The 21843-nt window shown below is 36.5% G+C and overlaps 1 protein-coding gene and 1 long non-coding RNA gene across 4 annotated transcripts; one reads left to right on the plus strand and one right to left on the minus strand.

The window, feature by feature from the left end:
- Positions 1-574: 574 nt before the first annotated feature.
- On the minus strand, positions 575-21401 carry LOC123519478 (protein FAM177B-like). Of its 3 annotated transcripts, XR_006679020.1 has the most exons (6): positions 21232-21399; positions 19198-19359; positions 18696-18860; positions 15763-15906; positions 13725-13809; positions 575-3583 (listed from the first exon to the last, which is right to left on the minus strand). XR_006679020.1 is itself a non-coding variant. In XM_045280817.1 (5 exons), the coding sequence occupies exons 1-5, from the start codon at positions 21295-21297 to the stop codon at positions 3491-3493; spliced, it is 630 nt and encodes a 209-aa protein (XP_045136752.1). In that variant the 5' UTR covers positions 21298-21399; the 3' UTR covers positions 575-3490. The 3 variants fall into 3 exon arrangements, 2 of the variants coding, with proteins under 2 accessions (XP_045136752.1, XP_045136751.1); XM_045280817.1 differs by lacking the exon at positions 13725-13809; XM_045280816.1 differs by lacking the exons at positions 575-3583; positions 13725-13809 and adding an exon at positions 13825-14581 and having other exon boundaries at positions 21232-21401.
- Positions 19270-19878, plus strand: LOC123519479. The gene is made up of 2 exons (XR_006679021.1): positions 19270-19391; positions 19768-19878. It is a non-coding gene; the product is annotated as an uncharacterized LOC123519479 (long non-coding RNA).
- Positions 21402-21843: the final 442 nt, after the last annotated feature.

Consider the following 21843-nt stretch of genomic DNA (forward strand, 5'->3'; position numbering starts at 1 on the left):
GTGGCTCAGTGCAGGAAGCCGAGTGTAGCTGAGGGAAGGAGAGAAGGAAAATAGGAAATAGGGAATAATGACAAAAAAATAATCACAGATGACTCTCAATTCACAATTATAGCATACCTATTGAGAACATAGCTTGCTCTTTCCATCTAGCCTCTTCAAAATCATCATATTTTCCTTCCTCCTTTACTGTCATATTTTCCTCTCCATTACCTCTAGAGTGAACAAACAACACACACAAAATAAATAAATAGCTACATACATAAATTTTTAAAAGTTGGGTAGTTAAAAGGACACAAGATGAGGTTGAGCAAGGGATGTGGGAATGTTATTAGAAATCTAAATAGGTACTATAATAGACTTAGCTATCAAAAAATATAAGGTAAGGAAATTTAAACAAGTGTATGTATGTTACTGAAATGACTACAGCAGTATTTTTCAGGCATTATGTACCAGGTAAACGCACACACCTCCAGTCCACCAGATGTGTTAACTGTATTCCAAGTAAAACTGCTTTTCTATTATTTTATGCTATTACTTAGTGTGTTGCTGAAAAGGAACATCCAAACTTCTCAAGTAATGCATATCAAATATATTTTGTGCTCCTTATCTACTACAAAAATAATTCATTGATGTATAAACTTTATGTAAAATTTGCATAATATAATATTGGAACACAAAATTACTGCACATCATTATTTCATTATGAGGATAACAATACTTGTGCATTAAAATAACAACTCTACATATAGGATATACTTTCATACATCACAACTCACTACTATCATAATCACTTCTTAAAGCAAAAAATCCAATATAACACTACTACTAAAATCTGGTTCTTTTCTTTTGTTCAGTCACCTAAACCTATAGTAACTTCATCTTTCGTCTGAAATATTAAGAATGGACAGATGACCGAGTATATTCATAACAAACAACAAATCAGTGAATAAGTGTTAGTCTCAGAGACAAGGTTCAGGTTTCTATGATACTCCCAGAGTGAAAGACTGCACAGCCACCTGACCCATGGTGATTGCCTTGGTTCAGTTGGTGGTGTGCTGGACTTACATTTACCTTTGAGTATCATGCCAGAGTTTGATACCTAATAATAATGTCCACCTTCATATCAGGTGTTTCTATGAAGGTGTAAAGTGGAACATAGCACACTGGCAGCCACATTAGAACCAGTGCAGCCAAAGTGTTTCATCCTGCTATACTGATGAAGAGTTTACATATAATATAGACTTGCATAATATTAACAAAATGCTAAACATGTAGCTATTCAACATGTTTGGCAGTTAAGACCAGTTGACATAAAATTGAAAAATAACTTTATGAATATCACAGAATTAGATCACTGCAGCAAATTGATAACACAGCACTTTAAATAATGATTACATTATTTTCCCCAACACTGTATATCACATAAAGCTGGACGGTGACATGATGCCAAGATCTGCTTTCTCCTGTGTGTGATATACACAACTCGTGAATAAGCAATTAAGACTTACTTGCTCATAACTGGATGTGGGACATGACCAATAAATAAAGTATGAGACAATAATGTATAATGATCACATTTTAAGAAAATACACAACAAATTTAGTTTCTTTCTATGCATAGAAATGTGCTTTTTCCTCAACACTCAAGATACATATGAGAGATCTCACACAATTAGGTTAGATGTGCTTGATAGCTTCATCATTCTTATGTATGCAGCACAAGACTAAGATCTGCTTATGAGATTACCTTTAACTGAACAAACAGTCTGGGATAGTCATGAACCCTTTGACTGCTTCCAACAACATGACATTATTTGTCACATAAGTAAGGCTAAACAATTTCACTCAAACAAAAATTGAACTATTCACATCCTAAGATTTGAGTCAGTACTTGATTGTTCCTTTCAATGTCACTTTTCTTTCCAGATTATGCTCTAGACTTACACCACAACCATTTCACTGAGATTGTGGAGAAGCTTCAGGAGTCAAAGAGTTACATAATAAAGGATCTAGAAGTATATTGTTACTGACTAGATATGCTAATAATAACAAAGGATATATATATGAATCATAGAAATAATCATTAGTCAGTTTATATATAGTATATATTTTCATTATCTATTTTATGCCATAAATAATATTTTCATATAAAATATACTATTTCACTTCGTTTTGAACTATAGACACAATATCTACACATTTCACTCACCATTAACAATGTCACTGTTTTAAACCTTAAGGTTAGCTACTTTTGATTAGAGAACAAACTGAACGGCTAACCTGGCAAACCTAACACTAATAGTTATGTATGAGACAAATCCTCACAGTACAAGTTATGAAACACTATTGGGATTCTATTATGTGATTCTTTTCATGGTGTGATGGCTTCAAGCAAGGGCCTTGGCAGAAAGTCTGATGACATATGTTTTGTCAAACATCACATCTCTCTCTCTCTCTCTCTCTCTCTCTCTCTCTCTCTCTCTCTCTCTCTCATGTCCACAACAAGTTTATCTTCTCGATCTCAGTCATTTCCTTTAGATGACCATCTCCAGGTGTCTAACTTTGACATTTCCACCATATCAGCCTTCAATATACTAATCCTGTTTGACATACCATTCTGCCATTTTCATATTTTCATATGTTCATATCAAAAGTTTTCAGATTACTAAGGAAATAGCTGATTCAAAAAAGTTTTGAGTAGCATGGGAACATACAGCATTTGTTAGGGGAGTGGTTGTTATAATAATTTATCTGCCACAATGAGAATTCCATGTTATGGTACCACAACTCATTTTCCCTCATATATGTAATTATTTCATCTCAATTGACCACATTGTATACAACTTTATTTTATCCCCTCCAAATTACAGAACTGAGTGTAAATAAGTCTGACCTACTTTTCAATCCTAAGCATCACAGTCCATCAGCCATTTGGACTTGATACAAATTGATTTCATAATACTATTTCATTTTTCAGCTCCATGTATCTGTTAATAAAGATTACTGCCACCCTTGTCCATTACAGTGCTTTACATCTTTAATTCTCTTCTCCTCAGTTTTCCCTTCTTGTCCTAAATCTCACTACTACTAAGAAAACTTTCAACCCTTTTGAGGATTCTCTCTTTCTCACATAACTTTAGTGATGTCACATTGCATCATGTGATTCAAATTGATACAATTAAGAACAAATGAAAGACTGAACCTTGCCTGTCTTGACTTCATCTGTATCAAACCACTTTGGTTATTTATAGTTATTTAGACTAAGTCTTAAAAACATGGCATACACACGTCAGATTCTCAAGTAAATAAATGCAATTAACAACATTCTTTTCACATTTTCTTTCCACATCCTTGAAAGAAAATGTGACACTGCATGCTTGTGCTACATCCAGTGGAATAATTTATGACATCACAAATTACAATGATCACTAGTGTAGCAAGTGGCAGACTTATGTGTATACCAATTGTATGATCATTATGTCTATCAGCCTTCAGAACCTGTCCCAGTTTCTTGAGTTGCCATCTTCACTTTGCACTGAAGATGATGAAGTGTCTGGAGAAGGAACCTCTGATTCACAGCTCTCCTTAAAAAAATAGAGAGTAGCATTATCAGTATGATTTCAAAATTATTATACACTGTTAAAATAATTCATGCATAGTATGTGTATCTAATGTTACCATTTTCATATCATATAATGGTATATGTTTGTGAATAATGTTCCACCCGTTATTGTATTTGTTTGCAATGTGTGCAGATGATAGTGATGTTTATATTAGTATGTGATGCTCTTCACCACTCCATATTTAAAAAAAAAATGTATAAGCATTTGCCTTTAATTTCCAACTAGAAAGCATTAGCATTTGTCTTTTAACCTTCAACACTAACATTTACCTAACTCATTGCAGCCATTCATAAATATTACTGTAAGGAGATTAAAATGGAGGTGTTCAATGGATGAAGTAAGGAATCCTGCAGAAATATGCTTATGAACTATCATGATAACAAAATGCTACACAAGTTACATAAATGAATCCACTCATAAAAAGCAGCATGAACCATCAAGCTTGGCCATACTACTACAATCCAATCCTCTTTACTCTTGTCCAAAGTGAGATGAAGTATTACTTTTTAGTATCCTGTTAGTCGTGATGGTGCAGGATGTAAGGGAAGAGCAATCAAATTGCCGAACGCTGTACTCCTACACAGGTGTGCAGTATTAGCCTGTCACTCAAGAAAATAACAGAGAAATGTGATATGAATTTGACATTTAAAGGCATGAGACTGCAGCAAGTAAACAAAGAAAAGCTCATGGCCACAGAGGACAGACCTACACAGGTGTGCAGTATTAGCCTGTCACTCAAGAAAATAACAGAGAAATGTGATATGAATTTGACATTTAAAGGCATGAGACTGCAGCAAGTAAACAAAGAAAAGCTCATGGCCACAGAGGACAGAGTAACAGGAGTACATACACCCGAAAAAGAAAAAAAAATAATAATAAATAAATAATAAAAAAAAAGTTAATAGATGCTTGTATGATGTAAGAAATTGTACTTTTCCGAATATGAATACAGTATCAAAAACATTATATACTGAATATTTTAGAAATGGTAAAATTTAGATAACAAAAAAAAAAAATTATGTATACAGTAACTGCACACACACACACACACACACACAAAAAAAAAAAAAAAAAAAAAAAAAAAAAAAAGTGTTAAGTAATCATCTTGCATGTGTGACAGATCATAACAAAAAAGGAAATCAGAGCATGAGTAATCTTCCCTTTGTCTTCTTTGCCTGCTGCAGCCTCATCTTTATTCCCCTACTGTTCTGTCTCACCTATAATACATCATTTCTCTTTCTTTTAATGTCTTCCATTCTTTTCTTTTCTCAACATTCACTTCTTCTATGTTTTTCCATTTAACCTGCATTTTCCTGTAAATACATCCATCTTCCTGCACTACAATATTCCCTTGAGTGTCAAGCTTGCTGTTTTCCAAAGGTATAATGCTTTGCTAAACTTAAGGACTAAAATTCAGCATATTAAAAACACTGAAAGATGTTTGCCTATTCTAGTTGCAATAATGCATGGCTAGTGTTGCAGCAAACAAGTGGCTTATCTACATAAATAGTCTACAAGTTCAGATATGTGACCTGTACATAGAAATACATAATATGTATAGTATGTAGTGCATACATATTTATTTTTACTATCAGCAATACCTATTGTAGTACGACATAACCCATGTAACAATAGTGTTAACTAAAGGAGATAATGCACTGAAGGCAGGAGAGTAAGAATTTAGGACCCGCCCTGAAACTTGAGGATTGTGAAGCTCAGAAAAGTATTGTATAATTAAAGAAAGTTAATGTTTCTGATGCTCTCCTCCACCCAGCTTGGCTCATGCTATACTGTTTGTGGGAAAAAAAAAAAAAATCTTCCTTGATGATTATAGAAATATCATGAAAGCAGAACATTTCACTCAAACTGTCACGGCCATATGAAGCTTTGGATATATGAATGACTGCAATGATATGTGGTGAAATAAAAGTAGTACTATTAGTTCTATTCTTTAAGCTTTTGGAGGCAGAGATGATAAAAGAAAAAAATGGCATGCACAACTCTCACATATGAAAGGAAGCGTATTAACTGTAGAAAAAAAAAAGTCATATTTAGTTTATGAAAGTATAAGAGAATGCCCTTAACTAGATGAAAACTGTACATCACATGACCAACAGACTGTGACAAAGACTACAAGATGGAAGGAATTAACTATGACCCTTCAACTTGGCACTAATGTAGCATATTTATAATGGACAATGGTAAAACAAAAGGATGTAAATGTTAGTCTTTGCACATCCACACCAATATTAGTCTTTTCATGTTTACAACACTCCTAAATTTTGCCAAGTTGATGCATCCTAGTAGTGTGGAAGTGTAAAAGTGTGCACTAACCTCATAGTCCTGGTGATGACTTTAAAACTTCAATGTTAGGTATAAACACAAATCAGACTAGTCATTAATTACAGTGACTGTTACTGGTCTGTGAGATGGTTTCCATAATGTGATACAGTAATGTATTTTCTCAGGTTTACAGAATAAAGAACAGCTTGTTGTTGATACAGGGATGGTTCATGATATTGATGAAAGTAATAATTCCTAATTAATGTTTTCTCATATGGAAATAACCAATTTAATGTATTATTTGTTGAGATTAAACCGTGCAGTTCCAAAAAGAAAATATTAATGTCAGATCAGACATTTAAATGTTAAAAAGTCTTTATTAGAAGTTTAGTATATCATACACAGCATAATGACTTAACAGATTCATTTTTCAGTAATAAGCACTATTTCAAATATTTGGAGGGAAAATCCTGACTCTTCAAAGAAAAGTTATATGGGATACTACTTAGGTTACAAATTAGTAGTGAAGTTTTCATGACCGATTTTACTTGTAAACTGGAAAGAGCTCTTGTTTTCTATAATGCACTGCCATAACTTTATTCAAATTCATGTTTGCCAAAAAAAAGAATGGGCAGAATATATACTTATGACTCTGCAAGATAGATATGACAAGTGTACTCCATCAAGCAGCCAATGAACATTTATCACGAGGGAAACCACAAGCAAAACATTGCTGCCAAATCAAGTGTATATTGTCTTAACATCATCTTCAGTTTGAATATCAGGATATTAACTATAGCTTTTTTGTCTCCATTGCTTGGGCATGTTTCACGTTACACATGTTTCATATGATGACATTGCAGCACATAAAGAAATTAAGTTCACCAAACACGATATATATATATATATATATATATATATATATATATATATATATATATATATATATATATATATATATATATATTTTTTTTTTTTTTTTTTTTTCTTTCCCAGCTACCTCCTATATGTGTGTGGAACAGATCAAACAATGTACCTAATGTACCTACAATAATTACATGGACATCTTTCCCTGAATTGTCTAGCCTTTTAACCTTTGATGAAAATTGCTTGCCTGTGTGTGGGTTAGTGATATCACATCACATTTTGAGTAAAAAGAAATATTATAATAGTGAACAATTATTACATGAAGCAGAATATGGTTTTCACATAATACATGCCAAAATTCATTAATAATTTGCATTTCTTTTACTTAGTAAAGAAACTGTTATAGAGAAGATAAATCATATGTTAATATACATATGTACATACTGTTTTAGATTTGAACAGCATGTATATTAGCTGTCAAGTTCATATGTGATAGTGATGGATGCCTGACCTTAGAAGTGAAACACTCATATTGAAATGTTTGCAGTCAACTCCCTACTTCATGAAGCAGTTTTCCTACCTATATTTCTAACAAAACTCACATTTGGCATTCTTTTTTTCTGGCAGCTTTCAATCGCTGAAGCTGCTTCAGACAGGAATCATAGGCCACCTGCCTTCTTCCTCTCCCCATCTGTACCATCTTTCATGTCCCTTTTCCTTACCCCCATGCTTCTCATACCTCCCTCAACCCCTTGCCCAACAACTCTCTCTCTCTCTCTCTCTACACATCAGAGGCAGCTCTAACCAATAACAGATGCCTAGAAAAAAGGATGACATGTAATTTTTGTTAAAAATATAAGTACAAAATCTGTTTCACAAAGTGGAATAAAATATAATACTAAATGTGTACATATCTGTCAGATCTCTCTCTCTCTCTCTCTCTCTCTCTCTCTCTCTCTCTCTCTCTCTCTCTCTCTCTCTCTCTGAGGATATATATATATATATATATATATATATATATATATATATATATATATATATATATATATATATATATATATATAATAAACCTTAAGTTTCGAGCACCTCAACTTAATATGAGATACAAACTGTTACTCAGTCAATTTTTTGCTTTGATTTGCAAGTCAGAATTCAAAGGTGTGTGTGTGTGTGTGTGTGTGTGTGTGTGTGTGTGTGTGTGTGTGTGTGTGTGTGTGTGTGTGTGTGTGTGTGTAATTCACTGTTTGGTCTGCTGCAGTCTATGACGAGACAGCCAGACGTTACCCTACGGAACGAGCTCAGAGCTCATTATTTCCGATCTTGGGATAGGTCTGAGACCAGGCACACACCACACACCGGGACAACAAGGTCACAACTCCTCGATTTACATCCCGTACCTACTCACTGCTAGGTGAACAAGGGCTACACGTGAAAGGAGACACACCCAAATATCTCCACCTGGCCGGGGAATCGAACCCCGGTCATCTGGCTTGTGAAGCCAGCGCTCTAACCACTGAGCTACCGGGCCGTGTGTGTGTGTGTGTGTGTGTGTGTGTGTGTGTGTGTGTGTGTGTGTGTGTGTGTGTGTGTGTATTTTTTTACGTTAAGGCCTATAGCACCTGTAGACACACTTGAAGAGTATTTAGGAAGCGCTGTTCTGCTTCCGCTCATTAGTGGTACAGGCAATTTTATTTATAGTGGTACCCATATTAGGGCCCATATCACCAACCAAGCTCATCTTGGGTGTAACCACCTAGAACCTAGGTATCATGGTGACATGTAGGTAACTTTAAACCACTCGACAAATGGCAAAGTGTTTAAGGCTGCACGTGGTGGGATTTGAACCTACGCGTGGACGTCTGCCCGATCCCACGCTCACCACCTTATCCACTATGCCACCGTCTCCCGTGTGTGTGTGTGTGTGTGTGTGTGTGTGTGTGTGTGTGTGTGTGTGTGTGTAGCTATGCTCGTGCTGCCTTGTCTCCATACCTAGAGTCATCCAGTTTAGCTTTAAAGTCATGAATATTTCTGCTTGAATGACTGTTTCATCCATATTGTTCCATATTTCTATGCTTCTGTTTGGAAAACTATATTTCTTAATGTCTCTTCTACATGCAGTCATTTTCAATTTCATGCCATGTCCCCTTGTATTTCTTGAGTCCCACATCAATAGGTTTGTCAACTGTGACCATCACCTTCCATGCCCTGTATACAGCAATTAGGTATCCTCTTTTTCTCCTCTTTTGCAATGTTGAAAGTTTTAATATCTTTAATCTGTCCTCATATGTTAGGTCTCTCAAACTTAAAACCATTTTGGTTGTAGCTTTTTTTAATCCTTTCTAATTTCCTTATATCTTTCTTATTATGTGGTAACCATATAAGGGCAGCATTTTCTAGTTTAGGTCAAATCATGTATTCTACTAGTTTTTTTTCATCACCTTTTCATCTACATAGGTAAATGCCCATTTCATTTTTCTTAGTAACTCGTATGTTTCCCCAACTATGTTGTTGAAGCATTTTTCTGGTGATAAATTGTCATTTATTGTAAAACCTTGGTCTTTTTCCTTTTCCGTTTGCTGAATTTCTACCCTCCCATAGTGTCTTCTGTCTTCTTTTGCTTTTCCCTAGTTCCATCACTTTGTACTTTTTACATTAAATTCCATTTCCCATTTCTTGCTCCACTCATATATCTTTTTCAGATCTTTTTGTAGCATTTCACAATCCAAGTCACTTTTCACTCATTTCAGTAACTTTGTCCTATCTGCAAATAAGTTTATATAACAGTCTACCTCATCAACCATATCATTGATAGACACTACGAACATTACAGGAGCCAGAACCATTCCCTGTGGAACTCCACTTATAATTCTACACCATTTTGATTCCTCACCTTTTATCACTGTTCTCATTTCTTTGTCTTTTTAAGAAGTTTGTTATCCAATCCAGTACTTTTCCCTGTGAACCACCTGTGTTTTTAATTTTCCATAGTAATCTTTGATATCAAAAGGTTTTTTTTTAGATTCAAGTATACATAGTCTGCCCATCCGTCCCTCTCCTGAATTACACTTATTGCTCTACTGTAGAAACTCAATAAGTTTGTGACACAAGATCTTCCACTTCTGAAACCAAATTGTCGTTCAGTTATTGTATGTGACTCTTCTAGCTGTTGCATCCATCTGTCTTTAACTATTTTTTCTGCTATTTTTGCAACCATGCTTGTATTTACCTATTTGTGTATTACAGGGCCCGAGCTAAGCTCTCTGTGTCCTGTCTCCTTATCCATTCCTGTCATATCTCTCTTTTATCTGATTGACACACACCACGTCAACAACATCACTGCTCAGTTTATTCCAATTATCAATGCTACGAAGCGGAAAAACTGTATTTTCTCACGTCATTTAGACATGTCTTTTATTAGCTTTTTTCCATGTCCTCGGGGATGATTACTTGTGGTCACCTTTATCAACTCTCTGTCCAGTATGTCAATCTTGTTCACCAATTTATACATAGTTATCATGTCTCCTCTTGTTCTTCTCTCTTCTAATGTGGTCAGCCCTAGCTTCCTCAGTCTTTCCTCATAGTCTAACTCCCTGAGTCCTGGTACCATCCTTGTTGCCAGCCTCTGTACCCTTTCTACCTTCTTCACATTTTTCTTCATATGCGGTGACCAGACACAAGCTGCATATTCTAACTGTGTGTGTGTGTGTGTGTGTGTGTGTGTGTGTGTGTGTGTGTGTGTGTGTGTGTGTGTGTGTGTGTGTGTGTGTGTGTGTGTGTGTATTTATCTAGTTGTATTTACCTAGTTGTATGTTACATGGTTTGAGTGGGGCTCATAATGACCTGTCTCCATATCTACATTTATCTAACAAAAATTCTTAAATTTCTGCACACTTTCTGCTGTTACAATCTCTTCACTTAATCCATTCCAAATGTCTACTGTCCTATGTGGAAAACTGAACTTCTTGATATTCCTATGACACTGACTTTTCATGATTTTCTTGGAATGCCCTCTTGTTTGTCTGTCTCCCTGCTCCGTCAGTGTTACAAGGTCTTGTCTATCTATCTTCTCCATACGGTTTACTAACTTATACATCATTATTAAGTCTTCCCTTTCCTGTCTATCTTTCAAAGTTGGTAGCTCCATCTCCTTCAGTCTTTCTTCATAGGGAAGATCTTTTATTTCAGAGACCATCTTTGGAACAGCCCTTTGTATCCTTTCTAGTTTCGTGATATCTTTCTGCCTATATGGCGACCATACCACTGTTGCATATTCTAGTCTAGGTCTTATCATAGTGGTTAATAGCTTTTTCATCATACTTTTATCCATGTAATTGAATGCTACCCTGATGTTCGTTAGTGTCTTGTATGTTGAAGCAAATAATCCATTTATATGTATTTCTGGAGTCAGGGTGTCTTGTATAATCACTCCCAGGTCTTTCTCTTCTCTTCTTTTCATTATAATCTCTTCTCCCATTTTATATTCCCATGTAGGTCTTCTATTACTTTTACCCATTTCCATTACTACATGGCAATTCTTAGTATTAAATTGTAATTTCCATTTCTGGCTCCATCTCCAGATCTTATCAATATCTTTCTGTAATTCCATACAATCATTTTGGTTTTTTTTATAACTCTCAAAAGCTTGGCATCATCTGCCAAGTGTGTGTGTTTCACTTCACTGTTTGATCTGCTGCAGTTTCTGACGAGACAGCCAAACGTTACCCTACGGAACGAGCTCAGAGCTCATTATTTTCGATCTTCGGATAGGCCTGAGACCAGCCACACACCACACACCGGGACAACAAGGTCACAACTCCTCGATTTACATCCCGTACCTACTCACTGCTAGGTGAACAGGGGCTACACGTGAAAGGAGACACACCCAAATATCTCCACCCGGCCGCGGAATAGAACCCCGGTCCTCTGGCTTGTGAAGCCAGCTACCGGGTGTGTGTGTGTGTGTGTGTGTGTGTGTGTGTGTGTGTGTGTGTGTGTGTGTGTAATTCACCTCGGTCTCCTCCTGGTCACCCAGCTAGTCTTCCCCATTATGAAGCGAGCTCAGAGCTCATAGACCAATCTTCGGGTAGGACTGAGACCACATCACACACAACACACCGGAAACCGAGGCCACAACCCCTCGAGTTACATCCTGTACCTATTTACTGCTAGGTGAACTGGGGCCACACATTAAGAGGCTTGCCCATTTGCCTCGCCACTTTCCGGGACTCGAACCCGGGCCTCTCGATTGTGAGTCGAGCGTGCTAACCACTACACTACACGGTGTGTGTGTGTGTGTGTGTGGACTATCCTGCCATTACAATTTTTAGAAAGATATTATAAATATCAGTTTTGGTCTTTATTTCAAATAAATCCTAATTACCAGAGAGAGAGAGAGAGAGAGAGAGAGAGAGAGAGAGAGAGAGAGAGAGAGAGAGAGAGAGAGAGAGAGAGAAAGGGGGCTTAGATGGAGGAGTGGGGATATAAGGAATTTTGGAAAAAAGAAGTGGGGATGAAGAGGCAGACATGGAGTACTGTACCACAGGGCCGCTGTAGTACAGTGGAACCATGCGTGTTTTGGGATCTGAGGTGTCTCCAAGCGCACAGGTTCGAATCCTGTCTATGGTCCGAGTGTAGGTAGGGCTTCCACTTTGGGCAACGTTTCCTAGCAGGTGGGCTTTGAGATAGGAGGTACCCCCTTTAGCCCATAAATTCCTGTGAAAAGCCTATATGGTAAAAATAATAATAAATAAAAAAATTAAATTAAAAAATAAAAAGGATGTGTGGCTTAATTGGCAAGTCATGACTTCTGGTCTATGACATTTACTTATTAAAATCCCTTGAAGTGACATGTTGGTCTAGCTAAAAATAATGATAGAAAGGCCACTTCATCAAGTAGGGAGCCATCTGTACTTTGACCTTTCATCTGGTATAGCTTATACAGTGGACTACTATTTTAATTTACACCATAACTTCATTCATTATTAGACGCCGCAATCAAGTAATGCCTGTAAAATGTGATGCTAAAGCTTTAGAAACAAGTGGATAAAAGTTGAGACAATTAATTATAATTCAACAAAAGGACAGCTTTTTCATCTATGTTTATGTGAGAAGTATGATCCTTTAAGAACTTGCACTGTTGAGGATGATGATAACAGGAGACTGGAAAATATATATATACCTTAAAAAAGCAGCTTGGTAAGGAGGGTCTGTCATGTCAACTGAGAAGCAGTGCAATACATGTATAGCTGAGGACACGTGAATTATAAATGCATCAGTGAAGTGAAGACACATAGTTTTGTAATGCCAAGGAAAAAGGCAAGAATGTGACTAGGAAAACCATATTAAATATTTTGAATTGGAAAGTGGCCTCAACAGGTAGACCATACAGGATATGAGATACATTTCGGGAAAAGGATCTAAACTAGAAAAGAATATGTAAAATTAAATAAATAAATAATAGAAAATAATGGACAAGTAAGAGGTAGGTGGAACCATGCACAGTTCAATGTAAATAAACCAAATTATTTAACCTTAGTAATAAATCACAGAAGAAACTGTTTCACATCCTTAAAAAAAGGTTATTAAATGAAATATTAAACATTCATTCAAACAAAATATTAATTTCATCAAGTAATATGTGAAACCATCATATTGTTGCAGTAAATCATGGACGGACTTTAATAATGCAGATTGCATACAGTTGGACAAAAAGATGATATCACTGTCTTGTCCACATGTCCAAGCAATTGATGTCTTAGGTATGACAGTCAACAAAACTTATTTGTCTATGACAATCCTTAAAATGGTCACAGTCCTGATTAAACTATAGTTTAATATGTATGTTGTTTAACCATGTACGAAAATTATGTGTGTGAGAATCATTGGGCAGTCTTTCCTTGTGCTCCCTGTGTGGTGGCTTGGAAGCAGAACAACAGTGAGTGCAAAGACAGACCTGTATGAAGTGTTTCAGCAATAGTGAGGAGTTGAAGAGCTTGCCCATACATGATCTGCATTGTGTTGGCTTACAAGTGCTGTGCCTATACAAGCATTACAGGTGTAATTAATATATGCACTCCATGGTGTGCTCAAGGTTGAGAATATGCTGCAATAATTCTTACAAAGCTTAGCAATATTGCCATAACTGTATAAAGATTACATATATTGTAGTTATATACTTTGTCTTATAAAAACTTATTTATGCAAAGTTGCTGTCATATTCATGCAATATTTTCAGTACTGATTTTTTCTACAATGCACAAACTTATCAAAAGTGTGCTGCTTGCTGAAATATGTAAGAGAAAGCATATCTGTACTGCATTATTCAATCGCAAAGTTCTAATAGAGATGACTGTTGGATATCCAGGAACTGAATTAGTCTTGCATTATCACTAGAGAGATGTGATCCATCATATACTTCAGCAAAACATGTAATAAAGGTTGCCATTAATCAACTTAAAGATTGTGTCTTATCTAAACATTGTAAAAATTCTGAAACACTACTGCTAATTACGATATCACATAAGAAAGTAACACTTGCACTTCTGCAAGAATTAATGCTTACATTAACAATCAAAAGTTAAAAGCCAAAAATTGACAGCAAAATACATTTTTTTCTTTTTTTTTAAGGGAGGGAAAGATCTAAACCCACGTTGATAATTCTGATCCCTTGTCTGTGTGTACCTCAGACATCCAATATTTTAGCCTTGTAGTAAAGGAAATGGAAGAGGAAGGAGGTTCAGAATTAGAAGATTCAAAATCTGATACCTCAGTCACCTGAGGATTCTTCATTAAGGCTAACTGGATTTCAGGCTGAAATTAAAGAATTACTTCTTCAGATTATTACAAATGTATTGCATGCTTTATGATAGTTAATACATAATTATAAAGCTTCATGTCCAGTAAACTGTGGCTATAGTGTTGACCAATGGTTCCCAAGCTTCTGTAGACTTGGGATCATATTTACAATTATGAATATGGTTATAAGCTTCCAGTAAAAATAAACTTTTATATATCAAGACATTTCCCTTAAAGGTTTGCGGCTCCATAATAAACATTTGCATACAAATGTTTATAGCCATTCCCTCAAATCTTAGCCTTGGTGTCTGTAAGGAAAAGAGGACTGATCTTCATTATGTGAGGGCTATTTGTGCAACATGGCAGACAATTTCTGTGGTAAAGCCTATCACTAGAACCAATTAGTTAATTCTCTATATTATAATAATTTTCTATATCTAAACTGATCTACTCGTCAATGTCACTGTGTAAGAACCTCCTGCATGGGTAAATAATTTGGATTCAACGTCACTGTAGCATCCATGACCAACAGGTTGGGGACCAATGACGTGCAGACTACAAATTGGAAAATCAAAACTAAAATGTTATTTCAAAAGTGTGGCCAGCAGGATGTCCATATTCATTAGTGAAGCTGTAAACTTCTCACTGCTGTGGTGTGCAGCAATTACTCTGACTCTTTTTTACAATGCCTTACTAATAATGTGTACTTGAACTAAACAAATCATAATAATACACAACTACAAAGAAAAAACTATGATAAAATAATAATTCCCAGGCATCTATTCATGAATGAGATTTATTTGATTATTTGTTATAATCTTTTTCTTATGCAAAATAATAGAAATATAACATTGTGTATTTAGTAATTACAAACTAGACAAAAATCTGATAGATATATAATAAATTTCCATTAGTAATTATAAATTACTGTCATAAGTCTATTAGGCATGTTATAAATGTTGCATTATTTTTTTAATCACTTTTTGGGGATGGGCAAACATCATGATGAACTGTGTAGCACTTACAAATGTGTGAATTAATCCTAACACCTGCACTATATCCAGATGCAAATTAGTGGTTTAGTGTGTGGTAACTTTTGGTCACCCTGCCTTGACCACACTCAAGCAGTAACCAATCCTACACACAGCTTTACTTGACCACACTCAAGCAGTAACCAATCCTACACACAGCCTCACCTGGTCCAGAGGTTGAGGCGGCGTTGGTTCTTGTAACACTGATGTGTCCATTATTTTATGCCTTATGCCATCACTTGGCTCGGCTGCAGCTGTGGTGGTCCAACCAGCCATCTCTGCTTTCTCCCGCTCCTTTTCAGCTTTCTCCTGCAGGAATAACCACCAATTGTCATCACTCCCAATAACAGTTACTACCTACACAAAGTAGGCAAGTTCAAGTTAGGGCATTGGATGTCAAATCTCAATACAGTAATACCTCGAGATACGATCGCCCCAACATACAATTTTTTTTATATACGACGAAAAATTTCATACAATTTACACATTGAAATACGAAGATATTTTTACGATACAAATAGCCATCGGTAGGTGGCACAGCGATCACTCGGCTACCCACGTCCACCCAAACATTCAACCTGCATTGTGTATCGTTGTTTATCTTTTGTGCATGTGTGTGTCTGTGCTCCTCGGGAGTGTGTATTTTTCTTAAGTTTTGTGAACTCAAGACCCCGTGATCATGAGTCCCAAAAGTAAAAGTTTGGCAAGAAACATACAAAATAGCCTGTATTCAAATACTGGTTACACTTCAAAATTCAATAAACAAGTGAGTACAAATGGTTTTCTGCCCACAAGCAACCCTTCCTCTTTGCAATGCAAAAAAAACAGAAGTCTCTAGATGTCATGGTTACCAAAATATCACAGTTTGAATGAGGTAGTATCATCGGTTTACGTGGCTTTGCGTCCAATCTGGTTCAGCGGCCTTGGCTAGAGCGATAGAAAACAGGCCCCTTGTATCCTCTCTCTCTCTCTCTCTCTCTCTCTCTCTCTCTCTCTCTCTCTCTCTCTCTCTCTCTCTCTCTCTCTCTCCTGTTCTGATACCACTCTGATTCAAAAGTTGTCTCCCCGTAACATGGCAAGAGACCTGAAGTATAGAAGTAAGGTGGAATCACACACAGTGAAATCACTGTCGCTCCCACCATCCATCGTTGGTGACACAGTGATGTAGAGCATATGTTTACTCCTGATGAGTGTTGCCAGCTCACAAGCAAAGAAAACGGGAAGAAAATAGCCAAAATATAGCCGTCAAAAGCCTAAACATCTATCTTGCATGATGAACATCTATCGATGCGTCCCAAGTTTTGCGGGTTAAGTTGTTATTTTGGGCAATATAGTTAATTTATATCATGCATACAATAAACATTGTATTTATCTTATATTAAATCTATATTTGGTTGGTATTTAAAGCATGTTGATTTTTTGGGGGGGTAAATTCATATCACAAGAACAAATTAATTCTATTTCCATTAATTTCTATAGGAAAAATGGATCTGATATACAATTTTTTTGATATTCAACAATCGTCACGGAACGAATTAAATTTGTATGCCGAAGTACAACTGTAAATGAGAAACATCAGTGACAGAGAAAAAGATTATCAGGAAAATATTGCAAAAGAACCAATGTGGCTCAAGATCTTTAATAATTGTTCCAACTTGTAGGAATAGTTAGACAACATATACAATGGTACCTTGTGATAACAAACACTTCGGGGGTTAGAGGTTGTCTGTTACCACGAATTGTCCGTTACTGAAAGCAATTTGTCTGTGAGACCTTTGAATTCCCCATTTCCCTTTTTTCTGCATTTCATTCTCTTGAAATAATGTAAAAATATTTTCATAATCTAATCCATCTTATTCTGTTGAATAAAAGAGTTAATTTATATTTAAGAAATGTACAATAACAAAAATGTCTCACCAAGAATAGACGAATTAGAAATATAGCTTCCGGTTTGGTGTAATGGCCAATTCCCATGTGGTCCAGTGGCATCTTTAACAAGCATTTAAAGAGAGAGAGAGAGAGTGAGAGAGCGAGAGAGAGAAAGGCAGCTGTGTTGCTTTATTTACATTTCTACTCTTTCATCACCGATGCTGGCACTGTGCAGATGAAACGCTTCATACTAAATTACCCTCAGAAGAAGAAATGAAATTGTAGACTTCGAAAGACCAGTAAATAAATGAATGAATGAATGATTGGAGAGTTTTTGTTTGCATGTGTTTGTCATTTGCACATTAGTCAGCTGCAGTGATCTGTCTGTCTGTCTGTCTGTCTGTCTGTCTGTCTGTCTGTCTGTCTGTCTGTCTGTCTGTCTCTCTCTCTCTCTCTCTCTCTCTCTCTCTCTCTCTCTCTGCAGTGTCATTATCTTCACTTGCCCAACAACATTCAAACAGAAACGCATAACTAGCATTTCACTCTGGCAGGCCACGGGTCCAACCAGCCCAAGACCACAAATCACTTTGAGTGTACGCCAGTGACCCCGACAGGAAAGCAGTCTCCACTCTCCACCTTATTACAAGTTTTGTAAATCGTAGACGAACAAAATGAGTTACAATGGTATCTAGCATGTATTTTTTGGCATGTTTATTATGTCATATGTGTATTTGTTCGCACAGCCACTCGGGAACTATGGATTTGTGGGGAAAAAAGAAAGCTGCCATAACGGTCCAAAAAAAATTGTTTAGGCAAGGTTAGTCCTGTCCACTATTGAGTGAAATTCATTACTGTAGGTCCATTATTGCAAGGCACCACTGTATTTCACAAACAGGTATAAGAAAAAGTAAAGAGGTCTTACTGAAAGAACACCAAGAAACCTTTATGATTTTTGATGACTGTGAATCATGTGAAAAGTTATGCTGATTTACATTTTTCACCAAATGTTTTCCTATCAATAATCTTAAGATACACAGGAAGCTAATTTCAAGACACTTGTGTAACTTTTGATTGCTGCTACAATATTGTTCAGGGACCAGCATGTTAGTAAACTTTTTTATTGTTTTTGTTGCCCTTGGTCAGTGTCCCTCCTATATAAATAAATAAGTAAATTTGACTTGTCAGTGAGCTGAATAAATAAACAAAAAAAAAAAACTTTCACCTCTCACCTCTTCAAGTGCTGCATTGTATTCATCTAACTCATACTGGTACTTGGGTGAAGTTATGCCAAGAGTATTTGCCAAACTCTCCCCTACATAGTCACAGAAAGACAGAGCTGAACTTCCACTGTATGCCATCCAGTAGTACAGCCACGGCCCCCACTTCATGGTCTTCTGTAAATTTAACATGAAAATAATAATGAATGTAAGTGACTTTTTTTACATGCTTATTATAACAAGGATAACAGTAAGCATGGTGGTAATTTTGATTCAATTGGCAATGTAAACCTGCATTTATTGTGTATATTCTGTAAGGGATTCAATATCCCTGTGATAGCCTCTCATGGCTAATGTTTCCCACCTTTGGGTCAGTTTCTCAGTTTCTGTGATGTTCCAAAACTGGATATTACACATACACTAAGATGACTTGAACTAATTTGTTAAATCCAAATACCTATGACCATCAAACTACCTATCCCTGATCAGCAAACTTTCATCATCAGGTACTGACCGGATCAACTATACGCATCTGGTTGGGATTCAGCTGCTTCTTTTCCTCTTCCTCCTCCTCATCTGTGCTGTACTCCTCCATGATACCATCAGAGAAGTGGAGGATCCGCCGTGGCCTTTTCTGGCTTCTGCAGCGGCCGTCTTCAGCCTGCACCGGATTCTCCTGCAGGACCAAAGAACTAGGAATGAGGAAAGGTAATGATTCTTAATCCTCCCTATCCTTTTCTTAGTTGCTAAACATTCTATCTCAGTCCACTTGTGAAAGAAATTATATTCAAAAGTAGTCTTAATGTATGTATTTACTATCTACTTATGAAGGAATTTAGGTTTATGCTAACTGATAGAAAACTTCTATGCACAACTGATGATTTGTCATTTAGAACAAAAGTCACCTTAAATCTATGAATATATTAAGGTACTCCTTTAATTTTTTATTTTGTGGCTGATGGAATCATAAATAAAACTTGTGAACAGTGGCATCATATGACCAAATGTGGTTAGAGTCTGACTTTTGTATCACAGAGATGAGAATCTATCAACACCAGATTTTTAATATGGTGCTTACTTCCAGGACCTGATGGCGGGAATGTGTGTGTGTGTGTGTGGGGGTTTCAGATGTTAATTCTTTGTGAGATAACATCAACTGTGCATCAAAATAAAGGCCACATCAGCAGAAAAAGAATTTTGAACTGATTTTATTGAACAAACAACACCAATCCAAGGAATACTGTGATATGGAAAAAGAGATTACATATGCGTATTATATTAGTACTTCGCAAAACTTTAAAAGTAGAAGTACAGAATAGGATTGCCCCCTTTTCCTCCATCCCATTCCCTTGGGGGACTAAGGGGAATCGGGGGTTCTAGGGGGGGAGCCAAATAAGGCGAGATATGGCAATTCAAAAAAGAAAAAAATCTAAGGACAAAAACAATAGTTTTTAATGAAAAATTTGGAAAATATAAAAATTCATGGATAATTTTCACTGAAATTATCCTAACCTAACATAATAACCTGCTAGCCAGGGGCTGTGCCCTCTGGACACCCTCTAAACTATCCTAACCTAACCTAACCTTACCAGAAAAAAATTGGAAAATGTATAAATTCATGTAAATTTTTGCTGAAATTAACCTAACCTAGCATAATAATCTGCTAGCTGGGGGGCTGTGCCCCCTGAACTCCCCCTAAACTATCATAACCTAACCTAACCATCCACCTAATCTAACCTTACCAGAAAAATCTGGAAAATGTAAAAATTCATGGATAATTTTCGCTGAAATTATTCTAACCTAACATAACCTGCCAGCCAGGGTTCGCAGCCCCCCGGACCCCCCTAAACTATCCTAACCTAACCTAACCCTTACCAAGACATGAACACATGCACTAACTTCTATACCTTCATACATGACTGATCATTGTGGACTTAGATTCTGCAGGCACTGGAATATTAATTTAATTACTATGACCTTACAAAAGCCATCCCCACATTAAAAACATTGCAGACATGTTGTATAATAAGTACTCTATCATCTTGCATGGTTGTTTCAATGATTAGAAAGGAGGTGCCATTCTTTACTTTTTCCTTCAAAAATTTCCTACAATGTAAACTGCAGCAGAGGTCTTAGTACCATAATTATAAAGTCTTCTAGAAGAGAGACAATGTTTACATGATGCAAAGTCTGTGCAAGGCTGAGGTTGGCTAGATGCAGCTGCCGGAATTGTCTGTGGGGTTTGTGGTTTGTGGGTGTATGGAGGCCTTTACAGACCATCAAGAATGCAATGTTGCATCTCTCAAATCTTCTACTAGTACTTCCATGGTTACTTGTCTTCAAACTTGCTAACTGTTGTTTCTAACATGGAGCGGTCTTATACACGAAATAAGGGGACATAAGGGAACTAACACTGTGTACCTATATCTCAGACTACATCATACCCCTGCGTACAAAGTGGAGTGTGTCCTTCCTTTGTAACTGGAAATACACGCAATTTGTATTATTGGCCATCATCTTTGGAACACTATAAAAGAGTATACAGTACCTGTTCTTTTGCCTCTGACGGAACACAAAGGTCTGCCATTTTAAAGTCTGACGAAGTCACGGCCATGGTGCAGTGTGTGTGGGGGGGACTGTGGCTGTGACGAGCTGTCAGTGAGGCCTTGAGGTGGCGGCGAGGGTCAGCTGGCTTTGTTTACTTGTTGCCAGCGCAAGTGCTGCCAGATGATCAACACCTCTGTTTTTTTTTAATTCATTACGTTTTCTTTATATACTAAAAAGTAGCGATAAAAAACAAATTGTATATTAACAAGTTATGATGTTACCATTTTCGTAAACTGTGGCAGTGAGCACAAACTTCTTATAGTCATAGTGAATGATATGCTGGAAATATTTTGTATAGGATAGGTAGGTATACGTATAGGGCCCCTTCAGTAGAGTGCATTGTGTGGCAGATAGGACTTCCCAGTGAAGGAGACCAGCCAGCAAAGCACCTTCCTTGTGAAGAAGGCTTGTAATTGATTGTTGGATTTATTGATTTATTGACAAAGGGGGGGTCTAATATTATAGTTTCACGTTAAGTAGGCTAATTACACTACGCATAGAGTGACACGCGAGGTCCAAAGCACCATTGGTTCTTTACTTTAAGACCTTTATC

This window comes from Portunus trituberculatus, chromosome 45, assembly GCF_017591435.1.
Source record: "Portunus trituberculatus isolate SZX2019 chromosome 45, ASM1759143v1, whole genome shotgun sequence".
Lineage (NCBI taxonomy): Eukaryota > Metazoa > Arthropoda > Malacostraca > Decapoda > Portunidae > Portunus > Portunus trituberculatus.